The sequence below is a fragment of the Malaclemys terrapin genome, chromosome 2 (genome assembly GCF_027887155.1).
Source record: "Malaclemys terrapin pileata isolate rMalTer1 chromosome 2, rMalTer1.hap1, whole genome shotgun sequence".
Classification (NCBI taxonomy): domain Eukaryota; kingdom Metazoa; phylum Chordata; order Testudines; family Emydidae; genus Malaclemys; species Malaclemys terrapin.
Genome location: NC_071506.1, coordinates 22,458,325 through 22,485,371, shown reverse-complemented (window position 1 = coordinate 22,485,371; position 27,047 = coordinate 22,458,325). Strand labels below are relative to the sequence as shown.

At 44.6% G+C, this 27,047-nt stretch overlaps 1 protein-coding gene and 2 non-coding genes across 3 annotated transcripts; 1 reads left to right on the top strand and 2 right to left on the bottom strand.

Moving 5' to 3' along the window:
• Positions 1-4,528: 4,528 nt before the first annotated feature.
• Positions 4,529-21,017, bottom strand: DERL1 (derlin 1). The gene is made up of 8 exons (XM_054017872.1): positions 20,272-21,017; positions 18,886-18,997; positions 16,426-16,490; positions 14,858-14,884; positions 13,251-13,346; positions 10,732-10,784; positions 8,978-9,088; positions 4,529-6,997 (listed from the first exon to the last, which is right to left on the bottom strand). The coding sequence occupies exons 1-8, from the start codon at positions 20,422-20,424 to the stop codon at positions 6,862-6,864; spliced, it is 753 nt and encodes a 250-aa protein (XP_053873847.1). The 5' UTR covers positions 20,425-21,017; the 3' UTR covers positions 4,529-6,861.
• A 4,238-nt stretch (positions 21,018-25,255) lies between these two features.
• Positions 25,256-25,367, bottom strand: LOC128833264 (U5 spliceosomal RNA). Its single transcript, XR_008444160.1, has one exon. It is a non-coding gene; the product is annotated as a U5 spliceosomal RNA (small nuclear RNA).
• Positions 25,368-26,668: 1,301 nt separating this feature from the next.
• Positions 26,669-26,829, top strand: LOC128833219 (U1 spliceosomal RNA). Its single transcript, XR_008444138.1, has one exon. It is a non-coding gene; the product is annotated as a U1 spliceosomal RNA (small nuclear RNA).
• The last annotated feature ends 218 nt before the right edge of the window (positions 26,830-27,047 follow it).

Here is a 27,047-nt window from a genome sequence, read left to right as displayed (position 1 = left end):
TCTGTCCCTAGAAACAGACGTGGGGAGCAGCAGCAGTGTTTAGATTTGATTTTTTTTTTTTTTTTTAAATCTAGGACTGAGCTTCAAAGTAAACTAGGATTAGATCTGAGGTTCAGCTTTGACTGCGCTGTAAGGTCAATAGCTCTTTTTACCTGATTTCAGCAGAAACTATTGGACACCACAGTGTCAGCTGTTCGTGCACAATTCTTGCCATCTTGCAGGTGGGTCTCCAGACTCTCATGAGAATGGCTGCTCCTGCAAGATTTCACCCCCAGTTAAACCACTGTTTTTCATGTTAGCACAGCCAGGGCTGAAGGAACTGTGATGCTAACGGCTGCTAGAGGATTTGGGAAGGTTCAGGTTCCTTAATACCACACACTCTTTGCTCTATACACTTCATTCCCATCGGATAGAAAATTCTAATTGTATCTAACTACATTTTGAAGACTGGGGAAGTTGGGACTAGAAGTCAACATTTAAGAAAGGTTAACGGGCATACAAGCATCTGAGAAGAAATAAAAGGCTGAAACATGTCATTTGTTTGTTAGCTAATTCAAACCTACGTCATGGTCTGAAATGAATGAGGAGGCCAACCCAGAAACAATGCTGATTCCGTTTTCTTTTAACTGCTGAAGTCAATAACAGCAATAAGTGCAGACACTGCAGATGGAGTGAACGAAATCAGTTTTGAAAAGCAGAGAATAGTATGATACAGTTACCAACTTTGGGCCTGTAGTGGGGTGCTTGCCCCACTCCTGCAGAACAGGGGTTAAAGCAGCCCTGGAGAGGGCTGCAGCTGGGATAAGCAATGAGAGCAGTTGAGGTGGTCAGCTCAATCAGGGCCCAGCTGGCCCTGATAAGAGGGCTGGGGGCCAGGAGCTGAAGGTCTCTCTAATTGGGGAGAGAGAATGGCCTGGCTGCCTGGGAGCAGAGCAGGGCTGGGGAAAGGCAAGAGGGGCTGGGGAGCTCCAGCCTGGCAACTTCCCAGGCTGAGGCCTGGTTAAGGCCTAAGGAGGTACCGGGGCTGCAGCGGTGCAACCTGGGGATAGATAAAGGCAGCAGGAACAACCCCCTTGCCAGTGACGAGTGGTCATTATAGAGTACAGTTTGCCCCAGAGAAAGGGGGCTAGATGATGACTGGCAGAAGCCACTGAGGCAAGGTGGGGATAGAGGGTTGGGGGTTCCCCTGGGAGGGGAGACCCAGAGGGTGGGGGCACCGCCTGAGGTGAAGGGCACCGGGGTCCAGGAGGGACATGGGGGCCAGAGGCAGGTGAGACACTGGCCAGCAGAGGATGCTCTGAGGCTGGAAAAAAGTGAATTCCCAGATGACCAGCAGGAGGTGCTGCGCCGGTGAATAGCAACCTGCTACAGGGCCTTATACAGCAGAAGAGGGCATCTGCCACCTTATTCCAATTAAAATACAAACACAAAATGGATGAACCCCTTTCGGGATTAAGATGGAGGAGAGGACTGGCATTTCTTATATTTAGGTACAGAAAGTAAATATAGCTATCTCTAAGGCATTAGCGTCCTAGTGAAATATGCACCTTTAAAATCAGTCTATGATCTATCAAAGAACAAAACCATCCACGATACTTTGTCTCTTCTCAAAACCCAGTCAAAGCAACTCATGAAATGTAGATCTTTGTATTCTTTGAAATCACAGATCCACTCCTGGTGGTTAGACAAGATTGCTTGTTCCACTGATAGGTTTACAGTGATAAAGTTTCTAGTTTGAAACTGATGGGCTTTTATATTTTGAAAGGGGACTTTTTTTTAAAAGTTACTTTCTTTTTTAAGCTAATTTTTAAATGGTTTTTAACTTCATAACCATACAATTAAGTTACTTGAAACTGAAGGGAAATAATGTTGCTCTAACACAAGAGCAAATCACCCAGAGCTGTAGTCAACTGAAACTGTGGGTTCTTTGCATCTCTGAAAAGTCAGGCCCTAAGTGTCCAGAAGTTAGTTGTCCAAAATTAGAGCCATGCAGTCAGGTTCCCTTGTTACCACTTTGGCAAACCATGCAAAAATCTTATTAATGAAGAGATGTTGAATAATCGAACTACTGTGAGTATCCTGCCCATTGCGTCTCTACACTACTTTGACTTTACAGTTGTGCTTTTTTTTTTTTCTTCTAACCCTGTTTAGAGGTGTTCATTCTGCAAAAAAATATAGGGATCAGCCACTATTGTATGTTCAGTAAAACTTCCTGAACTACTGAAAAAAATCCTCTTAATGAGTCTATAGTAACAGCGGCTAACATGAGTTTGTTTTTTCAACCAGTAAAAGCAGCACATTTTCATCTTTTTAGAAATATTAATACTTCTGCTTCATATGCAAACAGCTTAATTTAAAAAAAGCGCTGTAGTTTTGAATTGCGAGTTTATGCTATTATCTACATCTAGACTTGGCAGAATTCAATTCTTTTTTATATATAATTTCAGTGGATAATAGATGTTAGCTAAAAATGGGGGGGGGGAAATGATTAATTTAAATTTCCACAGCTGCACAAAAATGACGGGTGTTAAAGCATTACTATCACAGCTGTGGGAAATCATGAGGAGGGAAGTCAGACAATTATTTCATGACAGTAACATTCAGTTTCAAAAAGTTAAAGCTTTATAATCGTTAAACACAAATTGGCAATATCATAGGTCAAAATATGTATCTGTATCCTTAAATGAAAAGTTCTCAAGCAGCATTTTTCTTTGTCCTGTAAATTTCAATTATCTATGGAAATCATTTTTCATGGAGGACAGTGGGCATGGTGAAGGTTAAATTGACATTTACCTATTAAAAACCTAATTCTTCCAAGCCTAGTTACATCTATGACAATGAGAAAAGGTTGATCATCATCATATCAGATAAACAAAACTATTTATTTTGGTATGACAGTAGTGAGTAAAGGGCCTCAACTGAGATTAGGGCTCTAATATTTTGTGCACTGTATAAACACATAATAAGGGACACAAGACTGAGTTGGAGAAAAACTGTATTATCTCCATTTTACAGATGGGGCATGGAGGCACAGCGAGATTAAGTTATTTGCGGAAGGTCACACAGGAAGTCTTTCATAGAAGCTGGAAATTAATACAGATCTCTGGAGATCCCTTAGGCTAATCTCCTTCATTTTCTTCTCCCCTCATCCCATAACAAAATGAAGTAAATTCTCAATGGTATTACCATATAGCAAACTTCTTGTCAGCCTGCAATGCAGAGAGAGAGCTCAGCTGGAAGGTAAAAATATCACCATGAGAGCTACAAATTTGCATTACTATAATGATTAGGCAATATGAAGCATGACCAGGCCAGTTCCTCAGTAGATCATTCACAGTGAGAATACCATTTATAGATTACACTGCGAGCAGAGACATAGCCAAGGATTATTACGGAAGAGCCCTGGACGATGAGGCGCTTGACTAAAAAGAAGAAAGTGACAGAGTAGTGGAAGATGAATATAGTCTAACTAGCAGCATTATGAACAGAGGGGTGGGAGGAGAAAGAACATGAGGGCCACAGAGAAGGGTGTCACTGGACCTGCTCAAAAAATGGGATTAAGTTTTTCCCAAAACTTCCATCCTGTTCGTCAAGGTTTTCCCAATCATCATCTCTAACAGATCAGAAACCATCTTATTTAGCAATAGGAAATGAGGGCAAAGGACAGGTAGTAAAAAAAGATATAGAGCAAAATAAATCTGGAATAAATGACAGCTTGGACGTTAAGGGGGAAAAGGCAGAGTGGCCCATCCAATAGGGCACAGGAATGGCTCTTCCCCTGATCTGTGCTTCTGTTTCCCCGCTTGCCTGTTTTATAGTAGGAGACTGTCTCTGGCCCAACGAGCGCACAATGTGTTTGCACAGCACCTTGCACAACATGGCTGTGATCTCAACTGAGGCCTTGGTGCTAACTCAAATAAGGAGCAAGAGGAGTCTGCCAGACTAGTCACTCATTGGCAAGAGGGTGGCAGTTGGGGCACAGTTTTAAACAATGAATTTGGACACCCAAAAGAGGATATAGAAGAGACAGACACTTACCTGGAGAGATGATGCAAGGACATGAAGTAGGCTTGGGAATTATCAATATAAGGGTCAGAGCTAAATCGACAGGCTTCACTAAAGTCACCCAAGGAGAAGGCTTGAGTGATAAGAGGGGCTTCCAGGGTATGTTCTTGGGGAAATTCCAGGAGGAGGAGGAGGAGGAGGAAGGACTGAGAAGGGTAAAAAGAGAACCACAAAATGACACAAGCACAAGGAGAGGGATGCAACAGACTGTCAAAGACAGTGGGGACAGGCACTATAGAAAACTCTAACAGACAGGCAGAATGAAGACAAAGAAGAGGACACTAGGCAGCTGGTGACTTTGGTAAGAGTAGTTCCAGTGACGAGGACAAGATCCAGAAAGTGGATCATTCTCATGAGGATTTTGATTGAGAAGAGATGGCATGAAACAGGGTGGTGGTTAGAGGCTCTTGAGAGATCAATCAAGCTTGTGGAAAGTTTGAGTGATTTAGCAAAAACAGACAACTGCAGAGATTAAAACTTTAATTTAAACTTTGCCAACAAAAAAATTAGTTACAAAAAGGGAAATTCTCTGTACAAAAGAATGAGTGCCTCCTTATAACAAGAGAATCTGCTATTGTCAGTGTAGATTCAAGTACACACAGGTACAGCTGTAGGTCATCAAATGGGAAATACAGAGTATTCAAAGTGAATTTAAGATTAGTTCGGGGTTCCAAATTTGCAAGACTAGTCATCTTGGTCTTTGAAAAGTGTTTAAATCAAGAATCTCATGTCAAAAGCTTCTCTTTTCCTTGCAAACACATTTGACTTGTAGAGTCATAGAAGGCATTGTTCATGCAGTGTGCACTCGAAAGTGAAATTCACCTCTGTGCATAGGGCCAACCCCAATATTTAAGCCTTTGTGCTATCCCACAGCACAGAGATGAATTTCAACCAGCATACATCTAAATCATAACTTATGTGACAATCACTTAAACTGTCACTGTGCTTAACACTTGTCTTCATTTTAGAAGCAGAATTTAACTGCTTTGAAGACAGTGACATACACATGACTAATTGGAGACCAGCTGCAACATGACTACTGTACGCATGATGGCTCCTGGACTGTCACAAGTCAACATTACTTATAGTAATAGGTACAGTAGCATTTACACCAGTGGAGACTTTCCACTTACCATCATTAAAATATAAATAAGACAAGGCAAGAGCATCTTTAAAACTTGATTACTGACACTAGAAGGGCTAAGTGAGTTCTGAACCTCTATATACCTGCACAGCCATGAACATGTAACATGATCACTAGTTCCCTGCATTCATCCATGAGCCAGAAGACCATCACAACTATGGTGTGTGAAAAGAAAATGCGTCCTTTTGAAGCCAGTCACAGATAAAAGGAGCAAATCCAATTTGCTTATTTTCTCCCAGGCTCAGGGTGAGTGGCAGTATTTAGAAACCTACAAGTTTACCGCCAGAAGAAAAACACTATAATAATATTTAGCACTTTCATGGCACTTCCCATTTTCACAGCACTATATAAAACTAACTGAGCCTGTGTGATAAGTACCAGTCCCATTTTACAGATGGGAAAATGGAGATGTGGAGGCTAAGTAACTTGCTCAAGGCCACATGGTGAATCAGTGGAAAGAGCCAGGATTAGAACTTCCTGGCTCCTAGCTGTGTACTCAGCTCACTAGAACCCACTGCCTCATGATTATATTCGGAGAACACTGTAGAGGTGTCTCAATCATCCCCCACCCCCACCCCACAATAAGAGAAATTGAGTAATTGCAAAAAGAGGAACTGATTAACAGCTTTATATAGCTTCTTGTTTGAGAACGAGAAAGGCCTTAGAAAAGCAATCAATTCTATTGCATCTTGTAACCTGGACTAAGTTTATTTCTAGTTCTGATTATTTAATTTCTTAAAGCTTTTAAAGAGAATGCAGTAGTCTCATCTTATTAATACGAACATAACTCTGCACTCAGTACCCTTCAGATGAATACCCAAAACATTTTCTACTTGTAAGTAAGATTTGTTCTATTTAAATTTGCAACTAAAATATGAACCCGGAAGCCAACCTTTTTCAGATTTCAGGATAGTAAGCGAGAGTTGTAACCTTGGTTTAAACACACCAAACCATGTACATTACACTGAGGGTTCAGAGAGATTTAGATATCCATGAATATTGGCAATAGCTTTCTTTTCAATTTCTTATAGCCATCTGTTGTCCTTATCCTTTCCCCTCTCTTGCTGCAGTGCCTAGGGGTAGCATCTCTTCATCAACGTTGCATGGCAAAAGAAAATAAAACTTTCTTGAAATACAGTTTGATAACTGAAAGGAAGCTTCTAAAACTTTTAGTCTTGCTTTATCAATGCAGAGCAGTTACTGCCACCTAAGAAGTAAAGTTATTGAAGACTAGAATCCAAGCATAAATATTAATGAATCAGTCTTTTCGATGTACAGATGAAGACATTCCTTTGAGCCATCCTTTAGCCAAAGACTGGATTCTTAACTCTTCATGTGTCAGAGGAAAAGAAACACAGACAAAACCCATCAGCATCTTCCATCAGAGAGGAGAGAGGTGGAATAGATACACTGTGACAGATGGACAATACTAAGGTGGCTTTTTTAATGGCAGTATTGAACTGAGCACTACTTTCTAACCTGGGGTAAAATCTACATTTTTCTTCAAGAGTTCTTAATTTTGTCTTGGGCCAGAAAAATTATTTGGGTCAACTCCAAAAGCACTAAAGAGAACTCAGTTCTTAAGCACACTCTGCACCAGGAAGGGTTATTCCTATGTGCAGCAACTGTTTGCCAAAAGCAGCAGTTTTTCACTAGTCACCTAACCGAAAACCTTGGCCCCAGTTGTGTCTTCCACCACCCTGTTGATCTTCTGCAGCCCTTCGCACACTAGCGGGTGGAACACCAAATCCTGATACCCCTCCTCTCCTGTTTGGCAGCCAGCGGTATCTGCAACACACATGAGGGGTGGGGGGGGAGAGAGGGAGCAGAAGAGGGGAGAAGAAGACCAAGAGCTGAATATAGTACAGTTGTTCTTTAAGCATTATGGGCTTGAGTCAAAGCTCACTTTAGTTGCTAAAAATTATAAAAACCTGGCTTTATATTTATACAGGGAACCATCACATAATTTGCTTTACAAATATTAAGTCTCAACACCCTATGAAATAGGTATTTCTAGTCCACCTAAAAAACCTCACAAGCTTATATGGCCTTATACCATGATTGAGAGACAAGAAGTGTAGAGAAAATTCTCTTAGATACCTATATGGCCCCCTTTACCACAGTATCTGAGCACCTCCCAATCTTTCAGTGGATTTTTCCTCAACATCCTTGTGAGGTAGGGATTCCTATTTTATAGGTGGGGAATTAAGGCAGAAAGTAAGTGATTTTGCCCAAGGTAGATCAGGAAATCAAACCCAGGTCTCCCAAATCTCAAGCTGGCACTTTAACCACTAGACCATTCTTCTTTTCTGGCAGAGAAACTCTTGAATAAATTCAAATATCCTACAGGTCTAGAAGTCAAATTCAGCTCTGGAGTAAATGGCTGAATCTGGCCATTGAAATCTGAGCCACAGAAAACAGACAAGTCCCAATTCTACAATACTATTTTTGCAAACAGAACATTATGAAGTTAAAGAACTTTGATGACAGAAGTCTCTTATTATCACCATGTCCTATTTGCAGAACGTTCCTACAGTGTACATGATACAAAAACAGAATTGGTGCCTCTTTAGAAGTAGTTTGTAGTGCTTCGGTTTATGTCAGACTACTGTACTATTCCTACTGGTCTGACCCAGTATGGCTATTCTTAATATATTGAGAAAAATTAAATGCATGTAACTGGAACCAAAAGACAGGGAATTATATACAAATCAACAACACTGATGGTAGTTTCAGGACAGTTATTACTTGGAAAGACATTTTAAGCAACATTTTGTCTTCTAATCTTTATGGAAAAATTGGGCTTAGCAGGAGGGCCTGAAACAGCAAAGACAGTTGAAGTTTAAGGCTGAGCGCCCCACCATGCTGTTGGAAGTTGTACAGTGTTACATGAATGTAATTCAATCCTGTATCTCATTTTATAATTGGCAATTCAGGTTTTAAAGAGGGGTCAACTTAAAGTCATCAGCAAGAGCGTGGCAGGAGAAAAGCATGCGCTGCCCAGAGGCTGAGGAATTAAGACCAGGGATTCTGGAACAGTGATCCTGGACTTTTATCTGACTAGCATTTTCAAAGTTAAAACCATTAACAGATCGTTGAATCCCAGAATTAGTTATTTTACTCACATGCCTGACATACAGAATGCAGATTACCAATACCAATTTGCAGTTTATACCCAACAATACCAAATGTGATCTAGAACTGGTCTCTAATGTAGCTTCTGTAGGTTTACTTGCCTTTTAACTAGAGGAATGGTGCAGGAAAATGGATAAAATGTAATTAACAGGAGAGAGAAAAACCCAATTAGAAAGTAAAATAAAGACAATTCTATAATCAAGATAGATAGATACTGCCTTTGTACTACTTCCAGGGATGTCTCTTTATTGCCATCACTACACTCACCACATTTCCTTGGCCTAGAAAAGAACATAAGCCAATCACTGACTCACAGTGTTAGGAAGACATTTCCCATATGGGCTTTTTATTCCACAATTACGTACTACCAGGTTTCTTGCACCTTCCTCTGATGCATCTGATGCCATCCACTATCAGAGATAAATCAGTCTGATCTGATATGTTAATTTCTATGTGAGAAGGTATGGCAGTTGTCCAAGTCATTGGCTGATTAGCCTAGGGAAGCATTCTTAGGCCCCCAATCCCAGTAAATATATTTAAAAGGGAATATGCAAGTCCTTTTACTTCCAATTAATTGCAGTATCCCTAGAAGATTATGCCAAAGAAATGACCTGTTTAAAAAACAAAACTTACAGAAACTGGGGTGTGGTTAGGAAATTCCTTCCTCCCAAGTCCATTGGATATTTAAACATTAAGAAGAAGTATAGGTGTCCAACCAGATTTCCTATCAGCTCATTGATGATGCTGCAAGGCAAGGAGAGAACTTGTTGATTTCGTGAAACCTTTCAGCTACTTTGTGTACCCCCTAAAGGTGTCACAGGCATTAAAGCCTCATCTTCCCCTTACACCCCAATAACATTTTCCAGCTTATTGCGGGCTACCCCTTCGGTCAACTGCACAATCAGCATCAACACTTCAGCAAGTCATTTCAAAACCCTCCTTCCAGGCCTTCTCCAGCCAGTCGTGAATGATACAATCCCGTTAACACTCACACTGGCAAACAGACTTTATAGCTATCAACGGCTAGAACAGTGGTCCACATCTCCTGAAAAATTATTGCTATTTCCACTGGACAACCTGCCTTCTGCTGTATGAAACTTTTCTTAGGCCCCGATTCAGCAGCTGGCCTTGGGAGTATTTTCTTCCATGTGTAGAAACAGTAAGTACCTAGCAAGTAGCTTCCTGAAGTGACGGATGAGTCAAACATGAGGTAGAACCAGAATCTTACCACAGAAAATCCTGACTCCCTATCAACTTCTCTAATTAGTAGACCACATAACATTATTATTTGTATTACAGGGCCACCAAAAGATTAGGGCACCATTGTACAAGAGACTGCAAGAACATAGATAATCCCTGCCCCAAAGAGTTTACAGTCTAAACCAAGGGTTTTCAAACTGGGGGTTGGGACCCCTCAGGAAGTCGTGAGGTTCCTGGGGGGGGGGGGTTGGGGGGGAGGTCGCAAGCTGTCAGCCTCCACCTCAAACCCCACTTTGCCTCCAGCATTTATAGTGGTGTTAGATATATTAAAAAGTGTTTTTAATTTATAGGGGGGAGTTTCACTCAGAGGCTTGCTGTGTGAAGGGGGTCACCAGTACAAAAGTTTGAGAAACACTGGTCTAAACAGAAAAAAGAACAACAAAACAGAAGCAGACTGCAGCGTACTCAAAGGGATGGTAGGAAAGTGTCATGTTGGTTTGGAGTGAGGGCGGTGGGAGAGAAGGGTTGTTACTGTTTCTCCATTTTCTCCCCTCATCATTAAATGCACAGGGGGCAGGCTTAGGGGAAAAGGCAGCAGGAGAAGAGTTAACAGGAGGAAGGGAGTAGGACGTAACTACTCCATCAGAGGCATTACTTAAGCCTGGGCTTTTAGGAAGAGCAATAGCTGCAAATCCTAATGGTTGAAATTTTCCTTTTCAAGAATATCTGTACATTGAAGGTTTCAGAGTAGCAGCCATGTTAGTCTGTATCCGCAAAAAGAACAGGAGTACTTGTGGCACCTTAGAGACTAACAAATTTATTAGAGCATAAGCTTTCGTGGACTACAGCCCGAAGAAGTGGGCTGTAGTCCACGAAAGCTTATGCTCTAATAAATTTGTTAGTCTCTAAGGTGCCACAAGTACTCCTGTTCTTTTTGTACATTGAAGCACTAAGTTAAGAGACCGCATTCCTATTTTCCCATGTTTTCGACAAGATTTCAGTGTCACATTTATTTTCCAGTTTAAAGTCCTCATATTAGACTAGCAATATGATTATTGTATTGGCTTGAAGCCCCCTTATTTTGATGTTATTGCTTCCAAAAATCCTCTTAGTGGGCAAGATATACAATTCTACGTGATCAAAGAAAACATTTATAGCTCATGTAAACAAGCATAATGAATACTTACGATCCTCCAATGATGTAGTTGAATCCCAGAATAACCCAAGGTAGATAACAAGCCTAGCAAAAAATAAACAAAAACAGAGAAATCATAAACACCGAAGGAGAGTACAAGGCTGCACAAATTCCTTTGCATCTTCATTAGTGTAATCACTGCAGCTTTTAAACATAGTTACTAGACAAATTCTGGTAAGTTAACAACCAACACATTTTAAATTAAGTCTAAGCATTTTATAATGTTTTACATTTATATAAAAACTAGGGCTGTCAAGTGATTAAAAAAGTTAACCGTGCAATTAATCGTACTGTTAAACAATAATAGAATACCATTTATTTAAATATTTTGGCTGTTTTCCACATTTTCAGATATATTCATTTCAATTATAATAAAGTGAGCATTGTACACTTTGTATTTTGTATTACAAATATTTGCACTGTAAAAAACAATAGTATTTTTCTATTAACCTAATACAAGTACTGCAGTGCAATCTTTAAGAAAGTTGAACTTACAAATGTAGAATTATGTACAAAAAATAACTGCATACAAAAACAAAACAATGTAAAACTTTAGAGCCTACAAGTCCGCTGAGTCCTATTTCTTGTTCAGCCAATCACGCATACAAACAAGTTTGTTTACATTTGCAGGAGATAATGCTGCCTGCTTCTTGTTCACAATGTTACCTGAAAGTGAGAACAGTTGTTCGCATGGCACTGTTGTAGCCGGCATCACAAGATATTTACATGCCAGATGCGCTAAAGATGCATATGTCCCTTCATGCTTCAACCATCATCCCAGAGGACATGCGTCTATACTGATGACGGGTTCCACTCAATAGAGATCCAAAATAGTGCAGATCGACGCATGTTCATTTTTATCATCTGAGTCAGATGCCACAAGCAGAAGGTTGATTTTCTTTTTTGGTGGTTCGGGTTCTGTAGTTTCAGCATTGGAGCGTTGCTCTTTTAAGACTTCTGTAAGCATGCTCCACACCTCATCCCTCTCAGACTTTGGAAGGGACTTCAGATTCTTAAATCTTGGGTCGAGTACAATAGCTATCTTTAGAAATCTCACATTGGTATTTTTCTTTGCATTTTGTCAAATCTGCAGTGAAAGTGTTCTTAAAATGAACAGGTGCTGAGTCATCATCCGAGACTGCTATAACATGAAATATATGGCAGAATGCGGGTAAAACAGAACAGGGGACATACAATTCTCCCCCCAAGGAGTTCAATCACAAATTTAATTAATGCATTTTTTTTAAAATGAGCGTCATCAGCATGGAAGCATATCCTCTGGAATGAAGAGGCTGAAGCATGAAGGGGCATACGAATGTTTAGCGTATCTGGCACATAGATACCTTGCAATGCCGGCTATGAAAGTCCCATGTGAACACCCGTTCTCACTTTCTGGTGACATTATAGATAAGAAAAGGGCAGCATTATCTCCTGTAAATGTAAACAAACTTTTTTTGTCTTAGCGATTGGTTAAACGAGAAGTAGGACTGAATGGACTTGTAGGCTCTAAAGTTTTACATTGCTTTGTTTTTGATGCAGTTACGTAACAACAACAAAAATCTACATTTGTAAGTTGCACTTTCACAATAAAGAGATTGCACTATGGTACTTGTATGAAGTGAATTGAAAAATACTGCTTCTTTTGTTTATCATTTTTACAGTGCAAATATTTGTAATAACTAATATAAATTGAGCACTGTACACTTTGTACTCTGTGTTGTAATAGAAATCAATGTATTTGAAAATATAGAAAAACATCCAAAATATTTAATAAATTTCAATTGGTATTCTATTGTTTAACAGTGAGATTAAAACTACAATTTAACTCAAAAAAAATTAATCGCAATTATCAGGTGAGTTAACTGTGATTAATCGACAGCTCTAATAAAAGCTATCAGTGTTTAAACAAATGTCTCCTTCATACTCAGTCCTCCACTGCAGGTTTAAGTCTGAAGGGAAGTCCTAATAATACAAAACCTGTGGTATCCCAGTCGTTCCCAGAGTAATGGAAAACCATCAGAAAAAAGAAAAAAGCTAAGATGGAACTTCACTGCAGGCTCAAACAAAAAGAATCTGGGTTGTAGAAGAGGAAATTATTCAAAACACAAACATTTTACTGAGCAGTAGTGAAAACTCTGACGGATGAAGGAAATTGTTTATTGCAGAAAGGTGGCTTTTATTCAAGTTAATGCTGGCCAGAAAGTCTTTATTTTGGTGTCAGTTTTTCAGACAAGTTGATTTCTATTTTGGGGGAACCTAGAGCAGTTTTACACTGCAACAGCTAACACCATATGAGACACAGCAGGGACTGTGGGTCAGGAGCTCTAGGAAGGCAGCAAAACCTCCCTCTGGAGAGAGGATCTACCATTTGTTGACAGCTTGTGGCTGACCCAGAAGTGACTGACTCCAGAAGGAACTTCATCTAGCCTCTGCCAATGGTAGCATGAAACTCTTTTAGACTTTAGGGGGAAACCCCCAAAGAGAACTGTGCCAACAACCTGTATGCTGTACCTTAAATCTTGTCCCAAACCAAAATGATACAATCATATCTCTGTTCAGCTGGGCCCAGACATAAAGCACTGACATTATCAGGGGAATCATCAGCAACTGCAATACAAAGAAACAAAGCAAAAATTATTCCATCCACCTAAAACCTCTGAGGAACACAAACAGAGGGCTAGCTTTAGAATTGCTTTGTTAGAATGATTCATCAGCATAGATCCTCTAATGACAACACTGCAGGCCTTTTCTGCACGTAAAGGCCCATGACCTAACAAGTTCAAGGGTAGTGGTGAGCTAGTGAACCAATGAGTCATTCTGTTTTACAGTGGGAAACTGGTCTCACTAGCTTGCTGGGGCTGTAACCCCATTGGTAATGTACTTCAACTTATGTGTCTGCCAGAAATATTACAGACTTCCCATTTCTTAGAAAAAAGAACAGGAGTACTTGTGGCACCTTAGAGACTAACACATTTATTTGAGCATAAGCTTTCGTGGGCTACAGCCTACTTCTTCAGATGCAGGCTATAGCCCACGAAAGCTTATGCTCAAATAAATGTGTTAGTCTCTAAGGTGCCACAAGTACTCCTGTTCTTTTTGCGGATACAGACTAACACGGCTGCTACTCTGAAACCTGTCATTTCTTAGAAGACTTTACAAATCTGATGCACATTTGTTTCAGGATTCATTTCAGATTTCAGATGCACAATCAGGATTTATCTCCGGGGATAGTACGGTGAATTGTCTCAGGGATTATCAGCAAGGTTTTATGCAAGCCACTAGAAATGCCATAGCAGGGGAGGAAGTGGGGAAGGAGAGGTACAGAATATATGTGAGAAGTAGTCAAAGACAGGAAGAGAAGAGAGAACAGCAGAAACACACAAGACTAAAAACAAACATACCTCAGAAACAACATATCTGTGACTCAAAAGATAAGAAGTCCCGAAGGCCCCACCACCCAAAAAGTCACTTTAAGCCAACTGACCTGATCCAAGACTCTCTTATTAAGAACTATATTAATCATTTCTGTGATATTCTCCCACTTTACATTTCTGAAATGAACCCTGGGTGGTGTTTGTCATAGAAACATGCACCACTTCATATACCCTTAAATTTTGCTTTTGAGATGATCAAAGCATTTGTAATGTGAATTCACCTAAAATGGGATTCCTTCTGAGGAGTCTCACTATTGAACTCTAACCCAAGAACTGTTTTTTAGCTCAAAGGGTAAAAAAGTAAATGGCCGTAACGTTACTCCATCACCAGGGGTAATAAAGTCCATGGATGAAATACTGGCTCTTTTGGGGTCAATGGCAAAACTCCCATTGACTTCAATAGAGCCAAAATTTCACACCTTCATTCCTTAGTTGTGCGACTGAGTTCCACAATGCACCCATGCTTGCTGGGCCACAATGCGTTTATTATCTCTAGTTTACAGCAAAAAGATTAACAGCGTTTATTGCTCTAAGATAGCCCCAGCAAGAGAAATCAGTGATTTTCCAAAATACTAATGTGTAACTTATGATTGATAGATACACTTTAGTGACATTAAAAAAATACTCTGCCTAGAAATAAACGTAATATTATAAAGCTTCCTTGGAAAATTGTATCATGCTTACCTGCATGTCCATCACCAAGCCAGTTATCTTTCATTGGACTATTAAGGAAAATACAATAAAAATAAGTGATAGACCAGGGTGACTTTTAAACTGAGTTAGCTTTTCATTTTACTTTTAAAAGTAAACTTAGTGCTCCTGAAAAGTGACAGATCGACAGCACTGGCAAATGAACTCCTCTAAGCATCCACAGAACAGATTCATTCCAAGTTTTCCCACATTGCCCTGCCAATGGGACTCAATTATGACATGAAGTGACCCCACCTAGACCTGAGAGACCACGCTCACTTTTCATGCCCATTCAACCCTTTGCTTTGTGCCTAGCTTAAGCAGGCTGGAGCTGGCCGTCCCTTTCAAAAAGCATGTTTAAAAGGACCCCAGAACTTAGTTATACACTTCTCCTTCAGTTTGTTTAAAGTTATCAAGAAAAAATGCTGTATTATTTATAACCTCAAGGAAACAAACAGCAAGCAGATTACCTAAACATTTAATATTGCTAATAAGAAAGTAAAAGAAAACAAACAGTGGCTCGAAATTTACTGATGAAGTCTTTCAATGCTACTATGACGACTAGAAAACTGAAGTACCTGCTTGCTGTTTTAACAGAGAATAGTGCCATTCCTCAGTAATTGTTTGTAGTATCAAAATGTAGTTATAGTCAAAAAAGGAAAGAAATATGACACTGTGGGCCTGTGGGTTTTTCTACAGACTTCTGTATCAAGTTTGCTCTATTTGCAAATTAAGAGAAATATTTCTAACTGCAAACTCTACCTGGTGCTCTGTGATCAGAATCTTACATCAGCACCTACCCAAGATTCTACAGTCAGAATTCAGCTGTTTTGTTGGTAGTGTAGCAGAATCCAGCTCATCTTCCAGTTGCTCTGTGGGGCTAACAGGAGTAAAGATTCTCTCTATACAGTGAAGTCAGCAGATAGAAGAAAAACAGGGAACACGTCCATTGATTAGGAAAGTGGCATTTCTACATAGTAAGCCTCCCGACCATAACCACAGTTTGTGATAAAGTCACATCTTCTGTTCCTTTTCTAGGTACAGTGCTGTCATAAGTGACCATACAGGGATAAAGGATTGCAGGAAAAGAGACTAATAGGAAAGGAGATGAATTCAATTTTACAAAAACAATGTGAGGTAGAGTGAAGAAGTAGTGCCAGGGAGGTCATTCAAATATACCAGTGCAACTTCTAAAGCAGCAGTTCGCAACCAGGAGTCTGAGGCCCTCTGGGGGCCCACGAGCACATTTCTAGGAGTCCATCAAAATAAACCAGAAACCAGGACTCGCATTAGACTCGCTGGGGCGCAGGGCAGAAAACTGAAGCCCAAGCAACATAATTTTGCGGGGCCCCTGTGGCATGGGGCACTGGGCAATTGCCCTGCTTGCCACCCCCTAAGGCTGACCTTGGCTTTTAATCTATTGAATAATCTTATAATGTCTATGGAAAACTATTATATTTAAGTGCTTTTTAGCCAATAAAAACTGGTTTATGAAACTGCCTTATATTAGGCATAAACACAAGAAGCAAAATGTGCCAAGAACTTGATGAACAGAAGGATACAACGATGCAAATCCAGTTAAACAAAAGCATGAACATATAATCCGCTGGCCTTCCATCAAAAGCACCTATAAACGAATAAAGCAGTTAGCAAAACAGTTGTCGAGATTTTAGATCACACTATATCCCAAGAATTACCTCAGTTCTTGGTCAGTGGAAACAACACATGGTGCCAAATGCAATCCTCTTGTGTTTGAGTGTACTAGAATTGCAACGTTTGAGAAAGCGGCATTTTCAACATGTGATCATTTAAAAGAACCTGATCGTTTTGTGAGCAAATCCCCAAATAATTTTTTAAAATCCATCATTATTCCTTTTGGACTTGTTTGTACACAAATTGTAAGTTTACACTCTTGCTAAAAAAGTAAAACATTCCTCCTCCCTCCCTAAATTGAAAGCTGACTGAGCTGGTACAACTGGATAGTGCTATCTTGCCCTGATGCTTCAAAGAACAGGCACACTGGAAAATGAGGGTAGATTGCATCAGTTATAGAACTGGCAGGGTTTGTTTGGTTTTTTGATACCACAGACTGTAAAAAAGCCAGTTATTTTTCACTGCAAATGAGCTTCCCTGCTCCATTCCCCGACATACAAGTAGGAAGGGACACAAACAGAGACAGGATTAGATGTTGAGGCATATATGGATATAACAGCACACAGTATGTATCAAAGGACATAACATGGCAAGTGAACATGCAAGTTTTCTGCCCTATCTTCCTTTGGCTTTCTTGCTTTCAAGAAGCTTAAAAATTAGAGCCTGGCAGTTATCCAAATCATAGGGCTTTTGTGGCTTAATCTACTTAAAAACAACAAACTATAAAAAACCTTAAAGAAACCATAAAACAGAGTCCTATAATATAAACTCAAACAAATCTACAAGTTGAAAGACTTAAGATACTCAGGGTACATCTATCCTACCCGCCAGATCGGCGGGTAGTGTTCGATCCCCGAATCGCCGCCTGTACTCCACCTCGGCAGGAGGAGTAAGTGGAGTCAACAGGGGAGCCGCAGCGTTCGATTCACCGTCGTGAGGACGGCCAGGTAAGTTGAACTTAGTTCGAACTCCTACAAAAATCACTGCTAAATTACATTTTTGGAACATGCATATTTAATTTTATCATGGTAGTACTAACCTGTCTTCCTACAAGTGGGATGTAGCTTATTAATAAAAATGTAAAATTTCATTTGCCATTCAGTACTATAAGTGCAATATAAAATATCTAGATTTCCCACTGAGACCTCATTGTCCATGGATGAGCTACAAGAGCACATACAACCAAGAACTGCAAGCCTTTAGTGAAGGGCTGATAGGGGAAGGGATAGCTCAGTGGTTTGAGCATTGGCTCACTTAATCCAGGATTGTGAGTTCAATCCTTGAGGGGGCCATTTAGGGATCTGGGGCAAAAATTGGTCCTGCTAGTGAAGGCAGGGGACTGGACTCCATGACCTTTGAGGGGGGAGGGATAGCTCAGTAGTTTGAGCATTGGCCTGCTAAACCCAGGGTTGTGAGTTCACTCCTTGAGGGGGCCACTTGGGGATCTGGGGCAAAATCAGTACTTGGTCCTGCTAGTGAAGGCAGGGGGCTGGACTAGATGACCTTTCAAGGTCCCTTCTAGTTCTAGGAGATGGGATCTCTCCATTAATTTATTTTTTATTTATTTATAATACATGTATTTTAGACAATGTTATCACAGATATCATTTTGAATATTTTGCTTTTTGGGGTTTGTTTGTTTTAAAAAACAAATACATAAGCATTTCTTTCTTTATTTAGTTCAGCCTGGTACCAAGCCAAGCATTTTATTTTTTTACCTTTTAAGATGTAGTATAAATGAGGTACTTGCATACAACCACTTGGCAAAGAAGATTTTTACTATACACACCTTCTGCATACCAATGCTACTGCTTTGTTCTGATAGATGCTCTAAAGATCTGATCATTTCCAATTACTTTATAAACATTAAGACTCACAACACACTGCTCTTTACAAATGGGCAAACTGAAAGAGACAAAGAGGTTAAATGACTTGCCCAACATGGACTATCTCCCTCAGTGGTTTGGACTATGTCTTCTGGTTCCTTTATGTTAAGTGACCCTGTAACCACGCAAAAGAGTGGTAGAGTCCCCTCCTACTGCCCCAAATCCAACAACTAAAAGTCCCAATCCTTAGTCATGAGTGGTCCCACAGAATGGCTGCGGGACTGGGTCTTAAGTGACTAGAGACCCAAAAGTCACTTCTAGAAAACATAGGGAAGTGTAGTGAATTGATTTTTCAAAAATTCCATGTTCTATTGATTAAGTGAACATAAAGGCATGCGCATTGCTATCTTTCTCTTTCAGAGCGTTGCCTGAGTCAGAGTCACTGATCATTCCCACAAGTTATTCTGAATGGAATTGTATATATGTAAAGATGCTAACTCATGTTAAATCCTACAGCATGCACATACTGCAATTATTAACATACCTGTTTCTAGTCGTGATGAATACTGATACAAAAAATATAAGTTCACCAAATAGAGAAATCCAGTTCCTGGGCCCACTGGGAAGTAGAACGTTGCAGTTAATGGCCTCCAGATCTGTCCAGACCAAAAAAGTGAGTACAGTTATATAAATTAAAGATGAATGAATAATCATGATGTTCTATTTTTAGATTAAGGAGCAAATTTAAGATTCCCGTATATCAAATTTTTATTCAGTGATATCACTTCAAAAGCCCTTGTATCTTACGTCTTACCTGCTATGATCAATTAAGCAAGTAAAGTTTTATGAGTAGTTTCCAGATACAGCATAGTTGGCCTTCAAAAGGGATTCAGAGAACAAGACAAGTCCTCACAACTGTTCAACACTATTTTAAAGGCATCCAGCCAGAATCCTTTCTACTTAGTCCAATGGAAGGCAACATTGAGCAAGAAACTCATAAAATAACCTTCTGAGTGTAATTTCATTCAGCTAACATCACCCACTATTTTTAGCTTTATGAAAGTCCCTGTCTATTGACATCATAAACAGTCTAGAAATAATCTTGCCACTTCTGAGTTGACGTGAGACACTCCAATCTGCAATATTTTAGAATGATGTGTTCAGATCCCAGATTCCGTAAATCAGCAGGGATTTAATTAGCATTATAGATACAGGACTCTTACTTCACAGTAACCACTTTGGGACTGATACTTGGAACAAGGACAAGCTGCAGAGGGAATTGTGTTCAGCCCTTCTCTGTTAGGCACACCATGAGCACGATGATATAGCATCCACATCCTTTAAGGCTCTTTCTCCTCTTTCCCCGTTTTTTGGGGGAAAGGGAGAGGACACTTCCTATCATATACACACACAATGAGCACTGAAGCAATTGTTTCCCAATACAAGAGATCATTCAGTGTGGAACCTAAGCAGCCAGAACACTGACCCCAGCAAGTGCCTCCTTGACCTGGGCCCCCTCCCCTACAAGTGGAGATGCAGCCCACCAGTGGGGCAAACCCAAGTGCCGGCTCCCACTGCTTGGCTTGCCCACACCTTTACTACAAAGATGAGCTCCCCCGAGTAGATGGCCTGGGTACCAGGACAGGGCACCTGGTCCTAGTGCCCTCTGGTACCAGAGAATGGAGACTTAGAGAGCAGGGCTGGGATTCAAACCCGTGTCTGCCGGACCAAGCCTACAAGGACCCTTCAAGCGGGAACAGACTACACATCCCAGCAGGCACAGCAGCAACCTACTGCACCTCCCAGCATGCAAAGCGCTCCCCAGAGTGGCCCGCCTACAACTCCCGGCAAGCGGAGCGCAGCCCCCTGGCGAGCTACCTAATAGCTCCGGCGGCGCTCTGCATGCTGGGACTTGGAGTCCACGCCCTACCTGGAAGCGGTTGATGAAGGCGTCGGGCCATAGGAAGAGATAGGCGGGGTTGATGAGGCCTAGCTTGCCGATAAGCGGCACCGCGATGGAGCTGGCGAACCAGTAGCGGGTGATTAAAGGGATGCTCCGGAACCAGTCCCCCAGATCCGACATCTCTCCGAGCGCCGCCGCCGGAACCTCGCTACACACCGCGCTACCGCGAGGTCGGGGAATCCAGATCGCGCCTGGGCCGGCCTCCGCCTCCGCCTCCTGATGGAGCTGCCGCAGCCGCCGGGCAGCAGGGCGTGGGGTGCAGGCGCCGCCGAATCGACTCGTAGCCAGATGTGGCTCGCGCGAATTCGGCTACCGACAGCTACTTCCGGTTCCTGTTCCCACCCCCTCGCCGTCGCAGCTGTCACGCAATCGGAAGCACCGGAAGTCCCGCCTCTTAAGGGGACAGTACAACCCGCCACTGTGTGCTACTTATTTGCCTCTTTCCTGCTGGCCGCAGCAGGATCACGTGACATTCAGCCCCGTCATCCATTAGTCCCCCAGACCGCCCCCCGCAGTGCACAGAGTAGCTCATTAGCGATGTATTGCTCAGCAAGCCTAGTTCCCCTGTCCCCAGTGATGCAAAGGCTTTCTTGTTTGCATCACACTAGAACAGGGGTCGGCAACCTTTCAGAAGTGGGGTGCCGAGTCTTCACGTATTCACTTTAACTTAAGGTTTCGCATGCCGGTAATACATGTTAACGCTTTTTAGAAGGTCTCTCGCTAGAAGTCTATATTATATAACTAAACTACTGTTGTATGTAAAGTAAACAAGGTTTTCAAAATGTTTAAGAAGCTTAATTTAAAATTAAATTAAAATGCTGATCTTACGCTGCCGGCCCACTCAGCCCGCTGCCGGCCTGGGGTCCCGTTCACCTAGTTCGGCAGCAGGCTGAGCGGGGCCTGCGGGACCCTGGCTGGCAAAGGGCCGGCAGCTGGGACCCCAGACCAGGGCTTCAGGTGGGAATGTGAGGCGGGAGGGTTGCAGGAACTCCTGTTTGGTGCTCAGGGTGGGGGTGGGGATGTGGGGGGGGGTGCAAGAGTCAGGGTGGGAGGAGTGCAGGAGTCAGAATGGGGGCTGTAGGTGTGTGGGGGGGTGCAGGGGTCAGGGCAGAAGGCTGGGTGTGTGGAGGGGGTGCAGGGGTCAGGGCAAAAGGGTGTGGGGGGGTGCAGGGGTCAGGGCAGAGGGCTGGGTGTGTGGGGGGGTTCAGGGGTCAGGGCAGAAGGCTGGGTGTGGGGGGGAGGTGCAGGAGTCGGCAGAGGGCTGGGTGTGTGGGGGAGTACAGGGGTCAGGGCAGAGGGCTGTGTGGGGGGGGTTCAGGGGTCAGGGCAGAAGGCTGGGTGTGTGGAGGGGGTGCAGGGGTCAGGGCAGAAGGGTGTGGGGGGGTGCAGGGGTCAGGGCAGAGGGCTGGGTGTGGGGGGTTCAGGGGTCAGGGCAGAGGGCTGGGTGTGTGGGGGGGTTCAGGGGTCAGGGCAGAAGGCTGGGTGTGGGGGGGAGGTGCAGGGGTCGGCAGAGGGCTGGGTGTGTGGGGGAGTACAGGGGTCAGGGCAGAGGGCTGTGTGGGGGGGGTGCAGGGGTCAGGGCAGAGGGCTGCGTGTGTGGGGGGGTGCAGGGGTCAGGACAGAGGGCTGGGTGTGTGTGGGGGTTCATGGGTCAGGGCAGAAGGCTGGGTGTGTGTGAGGGGGGTCAGGGCAGAGGGCTGGGTGTGTGGGGGGGTTCAGGGGTCAGGGCAGAAGGCTGTGTGTGTGTGTGAGGGGGTTCAGGGGTCATGGCAGAGGGCTGGGTGTGTGGGGGGGGTCAGGGATCAGGGCAGAGGGCTGGGTGTGTGCAGGGGGGGTCAGGGCAGAGGGCTGGGGTGCTGGGCTGGAGGGGATATGCCCCGTTCCCACCCCTTTCCCCAGGGCCCCATCCCCACCTCTTCTCTGTCTCCTCCCAGGAACAGCAAGCATGCTGCGGCTCCTCTCCCCCTCCCCCTCACAAGGGTGATCAGCTGATCGGCGGCAGGGAGAGGGAGGGGCAGGAAAGCATCACGCTGAGGGAAGAAGCTGGGGAGAGGGGAGCTTGGCTGCCGGCATGACCAAGCTTCTGCCTCCTGCCCCTGCAGGAGAAAGCGGTGGGCGGGGGGGCTGAGTGGGACCAGGACCCCAGCAGGCAGCAGCGTGCCATCAAAAATCAGCTTGCGTGCCGTCTTTGGCACACGTGCCGCAGGTTGCCAACCCCTGCACTAGAAGCAGGTCTAGAAGAATATGGACTATATCAGAGAGATATTCCATATATGGGGGACAACGTGGATTTTCTTTGCCATTGACAATAGTGGGAACAAGACACTCCTGGGTTTACAATGGCGCCAGGCCCAGGCTCCAAAGAGGTCCTGGCCTGGCCTGCTCTCAGGGCAGGAGGCGAGGCGGGATGGGGGGCTGGGAGCACCCCCACAACTCCAATCCACACCCATGGCCCCCAGCCCTGACTCCTGCACCCCCACACATATACCCAGTCCCCCCACACCCCATGCCCTGACTCCTGCACCCCCCACATTCCCACTTGCACCCCGCACACCAAACAGGAGCTGCCCCAGGTAAGCATTCCACACCCCAACCTCCAGCCCTGAGCCTCCTCCTGCATCTTAACTCCTGGCCAGACCCTGCACCCCAACCTCCAGCCTGCTCCTGCACCCTAACTTCCTCCCAGACCCTGCATCCCCAACCCTGAGCCCCCTCCCTCACCCTAACTCCTGGCCAGACACTGCACCCCAACATTTTTTTTTTTTTTTATAAAGCGCTCTTATCCAAAGCGCTTTACAATAGTTAGGTAACGGTACAAACAATATTTGGAAAGATCATTAAGTGATCCGCCAAGACCCTCAGCGATTTTCAAGTGCTCTCTGGAAAAATAAGTTCCACTACAAAAACAATCAAGGTACCTCACTTTATTTTCATGTACTTGCTATTACTTATAGGAGGAGGATGAAGAAAAAAAGAATGAAAAACGGAGGTGGGGGGAGGAGATAAGAGAGAATGTTCTTTTTCTTGGCTGAGTCCCAAGGAGGGCCCCCAAAAATGAAGCTGAGCACAGGGCCCCACTAACTCTAAATCCGCCACCAGGGTCGCCCAGAGGATTCAGGGGGCCTGGGGCAAAGGCGCCACCCGCTGCGGCACTTGTACTCACCCGGCGGCGCTCCGGGTCTTCGGTGGCACTGCAGCGGCGAGTCCTTCACTCGCTCCGGGCCCCACTCCATCCAGCCCAGAGCAAGGGCACCGTACACAAACTGGCAGTTGCCAGATGCATACTGGCCTGCCCAGCCCTGTGCTGCCAGTGTGCCTTTTCCCCTCAGGGGTGGGCTCATGAAGCCCACAGCCTCCGACTTCCTATGTCCAGCATCCCCTGGAACTGGTATGCCCAGCAGCCCCCCCCCACAGACCCTCCACCACAAATGCACAGCGGCCTGCACACCACCACCCTTGTCCAGCCCCCCCCCAAACCCACACCACTACTGCCCAGTGCACTTCCCCACAGCCCACCACCACAACTACACAGCACCCCACTCAGACCCCCTACTGCCCAGCATCCCAACACACAGACCTCCCTCACCGCCCCCCAAAAGACCCGCTACTGGCCAGCAGCCCCCTACACACACACCTCCAGAGACCCACTCCCTCACGCCTTGCCCTCTGGTCACACTCACTGGCCCTGCTGGAAGGTGACGGCGTTTGCCAGGCTGAGCCGGCAGCGTTGCCGGGGTCGGTCCAGTGACAGGGCAGGGAATCACTCCGTCCTCTCAGGAGTGACGCGATTAGCCAGGCCAGAGTCTGCCCCCACCCTGGCCAGACTCTCTCAGGACCCACTTGCCTGGAGATAGGGTGACCATATGTCTCCGCTTGGCCAGGACAGTTCCCTTTTTAAGCTCTGCCCCGGCCATCCTGACTTTTTTTTTGACAAAAACGGGCATTTATCCCGTTTGCTCTTGCCAACTGATGAGTTGGCAAGAGCAAATGAACAAATGCCCAATTTACCAAAAGAGTCCGATGCGCCCCCCCCTAGCAGGGCGTGGAGGAACATGCGTGTGTGGGGTGGCGACGTGAGGTGTCAGGCAGCAGGGCTGGTAAAAAAATGTTGAGAACCACTATGATAGAGGTCTATAAAACCATGAATGTTGTGGCTAAAGTGAAGAGTGAAGTGTCATTTACCCTTTCCCACAATACAGTAAAGGTGCGGGGGGGGACCCACCTGATGAAATTAACATGCAGAACTCCTTGCCATGGTATGTTGTGAGGGCGAAAAATATAACTGGCTTCCACAGAGAATGAGATAAGTTAATAGAGACTAGGTCCATCAAGAGTTATTAGTGAAGTTGGTCAGTGATGCAATCTCATGCTTAAGGCAAGCCCTAAATCTCTGACCACACAGAGACCAGGAGTGGAAGATGAGGGTGGATCACGCCAAATTGTCCTGTTCTGTACACTCCACTGGGCTACATGGACCATTGGTCTGACCCTCTATGGCCTTCTTACAGGAAATCATGGGGATGAAAGAGTTAATTGCTCTGCTGCCTAAGATCATCTAGAATAACCAGATAGGCCAGTATGAATACTCTTTTTGTACAATTAAATATTAACACAGAAAACATGGGTAATTAGTTATTCTAATTCCTTCGTTTGGGAATGAACTCATGCATGAAAAAAATGAAACTTGAAAATATATCTGAATTTTATTTTCTACATTATGCAAGCCTTGCCTTAGCAAATCACTAATACTAAAAACATATAAAACCAAACAGCTAGGAGAATACAAAGTAGCCCCCGGCTGGAAAAACACCTCACTAACACATTGAGCTCTAAATATATAGTAAACAGTATTTTTCAAAGCTCTGTTCTTCTTTTTACAATGTAAGCTTTAGCCATCAAGAGAAGTTCAAGTAGCAAAGTCCAACCACAATTCTGCTTTTTTCACAACAATAGGTTGAAGTGAAGCCTCAGAAAACTGGGTAGAAACTCATAAATGTTCCTCTCCATAGAACTCTTTAGTAAAAGGCAAAAGATTTATACAATCTGAAGAGAAACCAGAGTATGCAGGGTATGCTGTAGAGGCGCTGCCGGGGCAAAATGCAAGCTTCTCTCTTTCCCCAGCAGAAGTTGGTCCACAATACAAGCTATTACCTTGTCTCTCTGATATTCTGGATTCCTGGGACTGGACCCCTCTACAACTATAGGGCCAGGGCCGACTCCAGGCACCAGCGAAGGAAGCAGGTGCTTGGGGCGGCCAATGGAAAGGGGCGGCACGTCCGGATCTTCGGCGGCGAGTCCCTCAGTCCCTCTCTTCCTCTTTGAGCTGACGCCAAAGTGCCGCCGAAGAGGAAGAGAGGGAGCGAAGGATCCATGCCGTCAAATTGCCACAGAAGAATAAAGTGGCGCGATTGAGCAGCCGCCGAAGTGCCAACGATCAGCTTTATCTTTTTTTTTTTTTTTTCGCTTCACCACTTGGGGCAGCAAAAAAGCTTGAGCCGGCCCTGTATAGGGCATGCAAGAAACTGAAGTGTTATTGAAATCAGGTTACAACTTTGTTGGGCCCCTCCTTTTCTGAGATGGGCTGCAACACGTGATGCAGCCTCCCGCCCGTCGGGGAGAGAGGGCCCAACAGAGGCCTCAATGGAGACCGGGCGGCACTTCGGCAAGGGCACCTGGTGGGGCTGGCTGCGGAGCTCTTAGCGCTGAAGTGCCGGGGCTTCCCAGGGGAGAGGCCTGCCCGGAGGGCGGAGCTGTGTGAACATGTGTGTGAGCAGAGCATTGTGGGAGCTGGAGCAGGCTGCCGGGCAGGGCCCGAAATTGGCATCCGCGGCTTGGTGTGTAGAAGGGTGGGGCCCCGGGGCCATGTCAGGGCACCTTGCGGCAGTGGGGGCTGGTGGTCGGGCCCCACCATGGGTTGAGAGTGTGGGGCGAGCGAGAGCAGGCGGCGGTTGGGCACAAGGAGCTCATACTTACTTGGCATGAACAGGTCCGGCTCTAACTTTTTTGCCGCCCTAGGCAAAAAAGAAGAGTGCCGCCCCCCCGTAACACCACTCCCCCCTCAGCGCTGTGCCACCAACCTCCCCCCCCCCCCCGAGTGCGCACCAGGCCGCTTAAACCCCCAACCCCCCCCCCAAGCACCAGGCCACCCAAACCCCCGCTCCCCCCCAGCGCCGGACCGGGCCGCCAAAGCACCGCCCCTGCCCCAGCACCACACTGCCGAAACAATTACAAAAAAACCCCAAAACCCTCAAGCACCGCCCAGCCGAAAAAAAAGAACACCGCCAGCGCCCCCCGCCACCCCAACTTTGGCCGTCCCTTCTAAGGTGCCACCCAAGCACGTGCTTGGTGGCTGGTGCCTGGAGCCAGCCCTGGGCATGAGAGATACTATTGTCACGAAGGTGGTTTTCCCAGGGTGAAGCTCATTCATTGCACTGCAGGTGTGCTGACCCCTGCAATTTCCCCAAATGTGGGAAACTCAACTGCATAATTTGTGATAGTGGGGGACTGCATTTGTGTTTTCCCCCGGCACTCAGTGAAAGAAAGAAAGGAAAACTTCAGTGAGTGCTGTTTATAAAGTGCTCTATGTTTTACTCACTTCCTTATTCTGCAGGTTGCTCTAGAAAGGCTTGCCCCCCCCCTCCCCATGCCCTGTCTTAGCTCAAGGGGAGCTGCCTCTTTCCTTGCTTGCCGCTTTTTGTCCATCTCTCCTTCTTGGGCTTGAGGACGGCCTGTCAAAAACACCT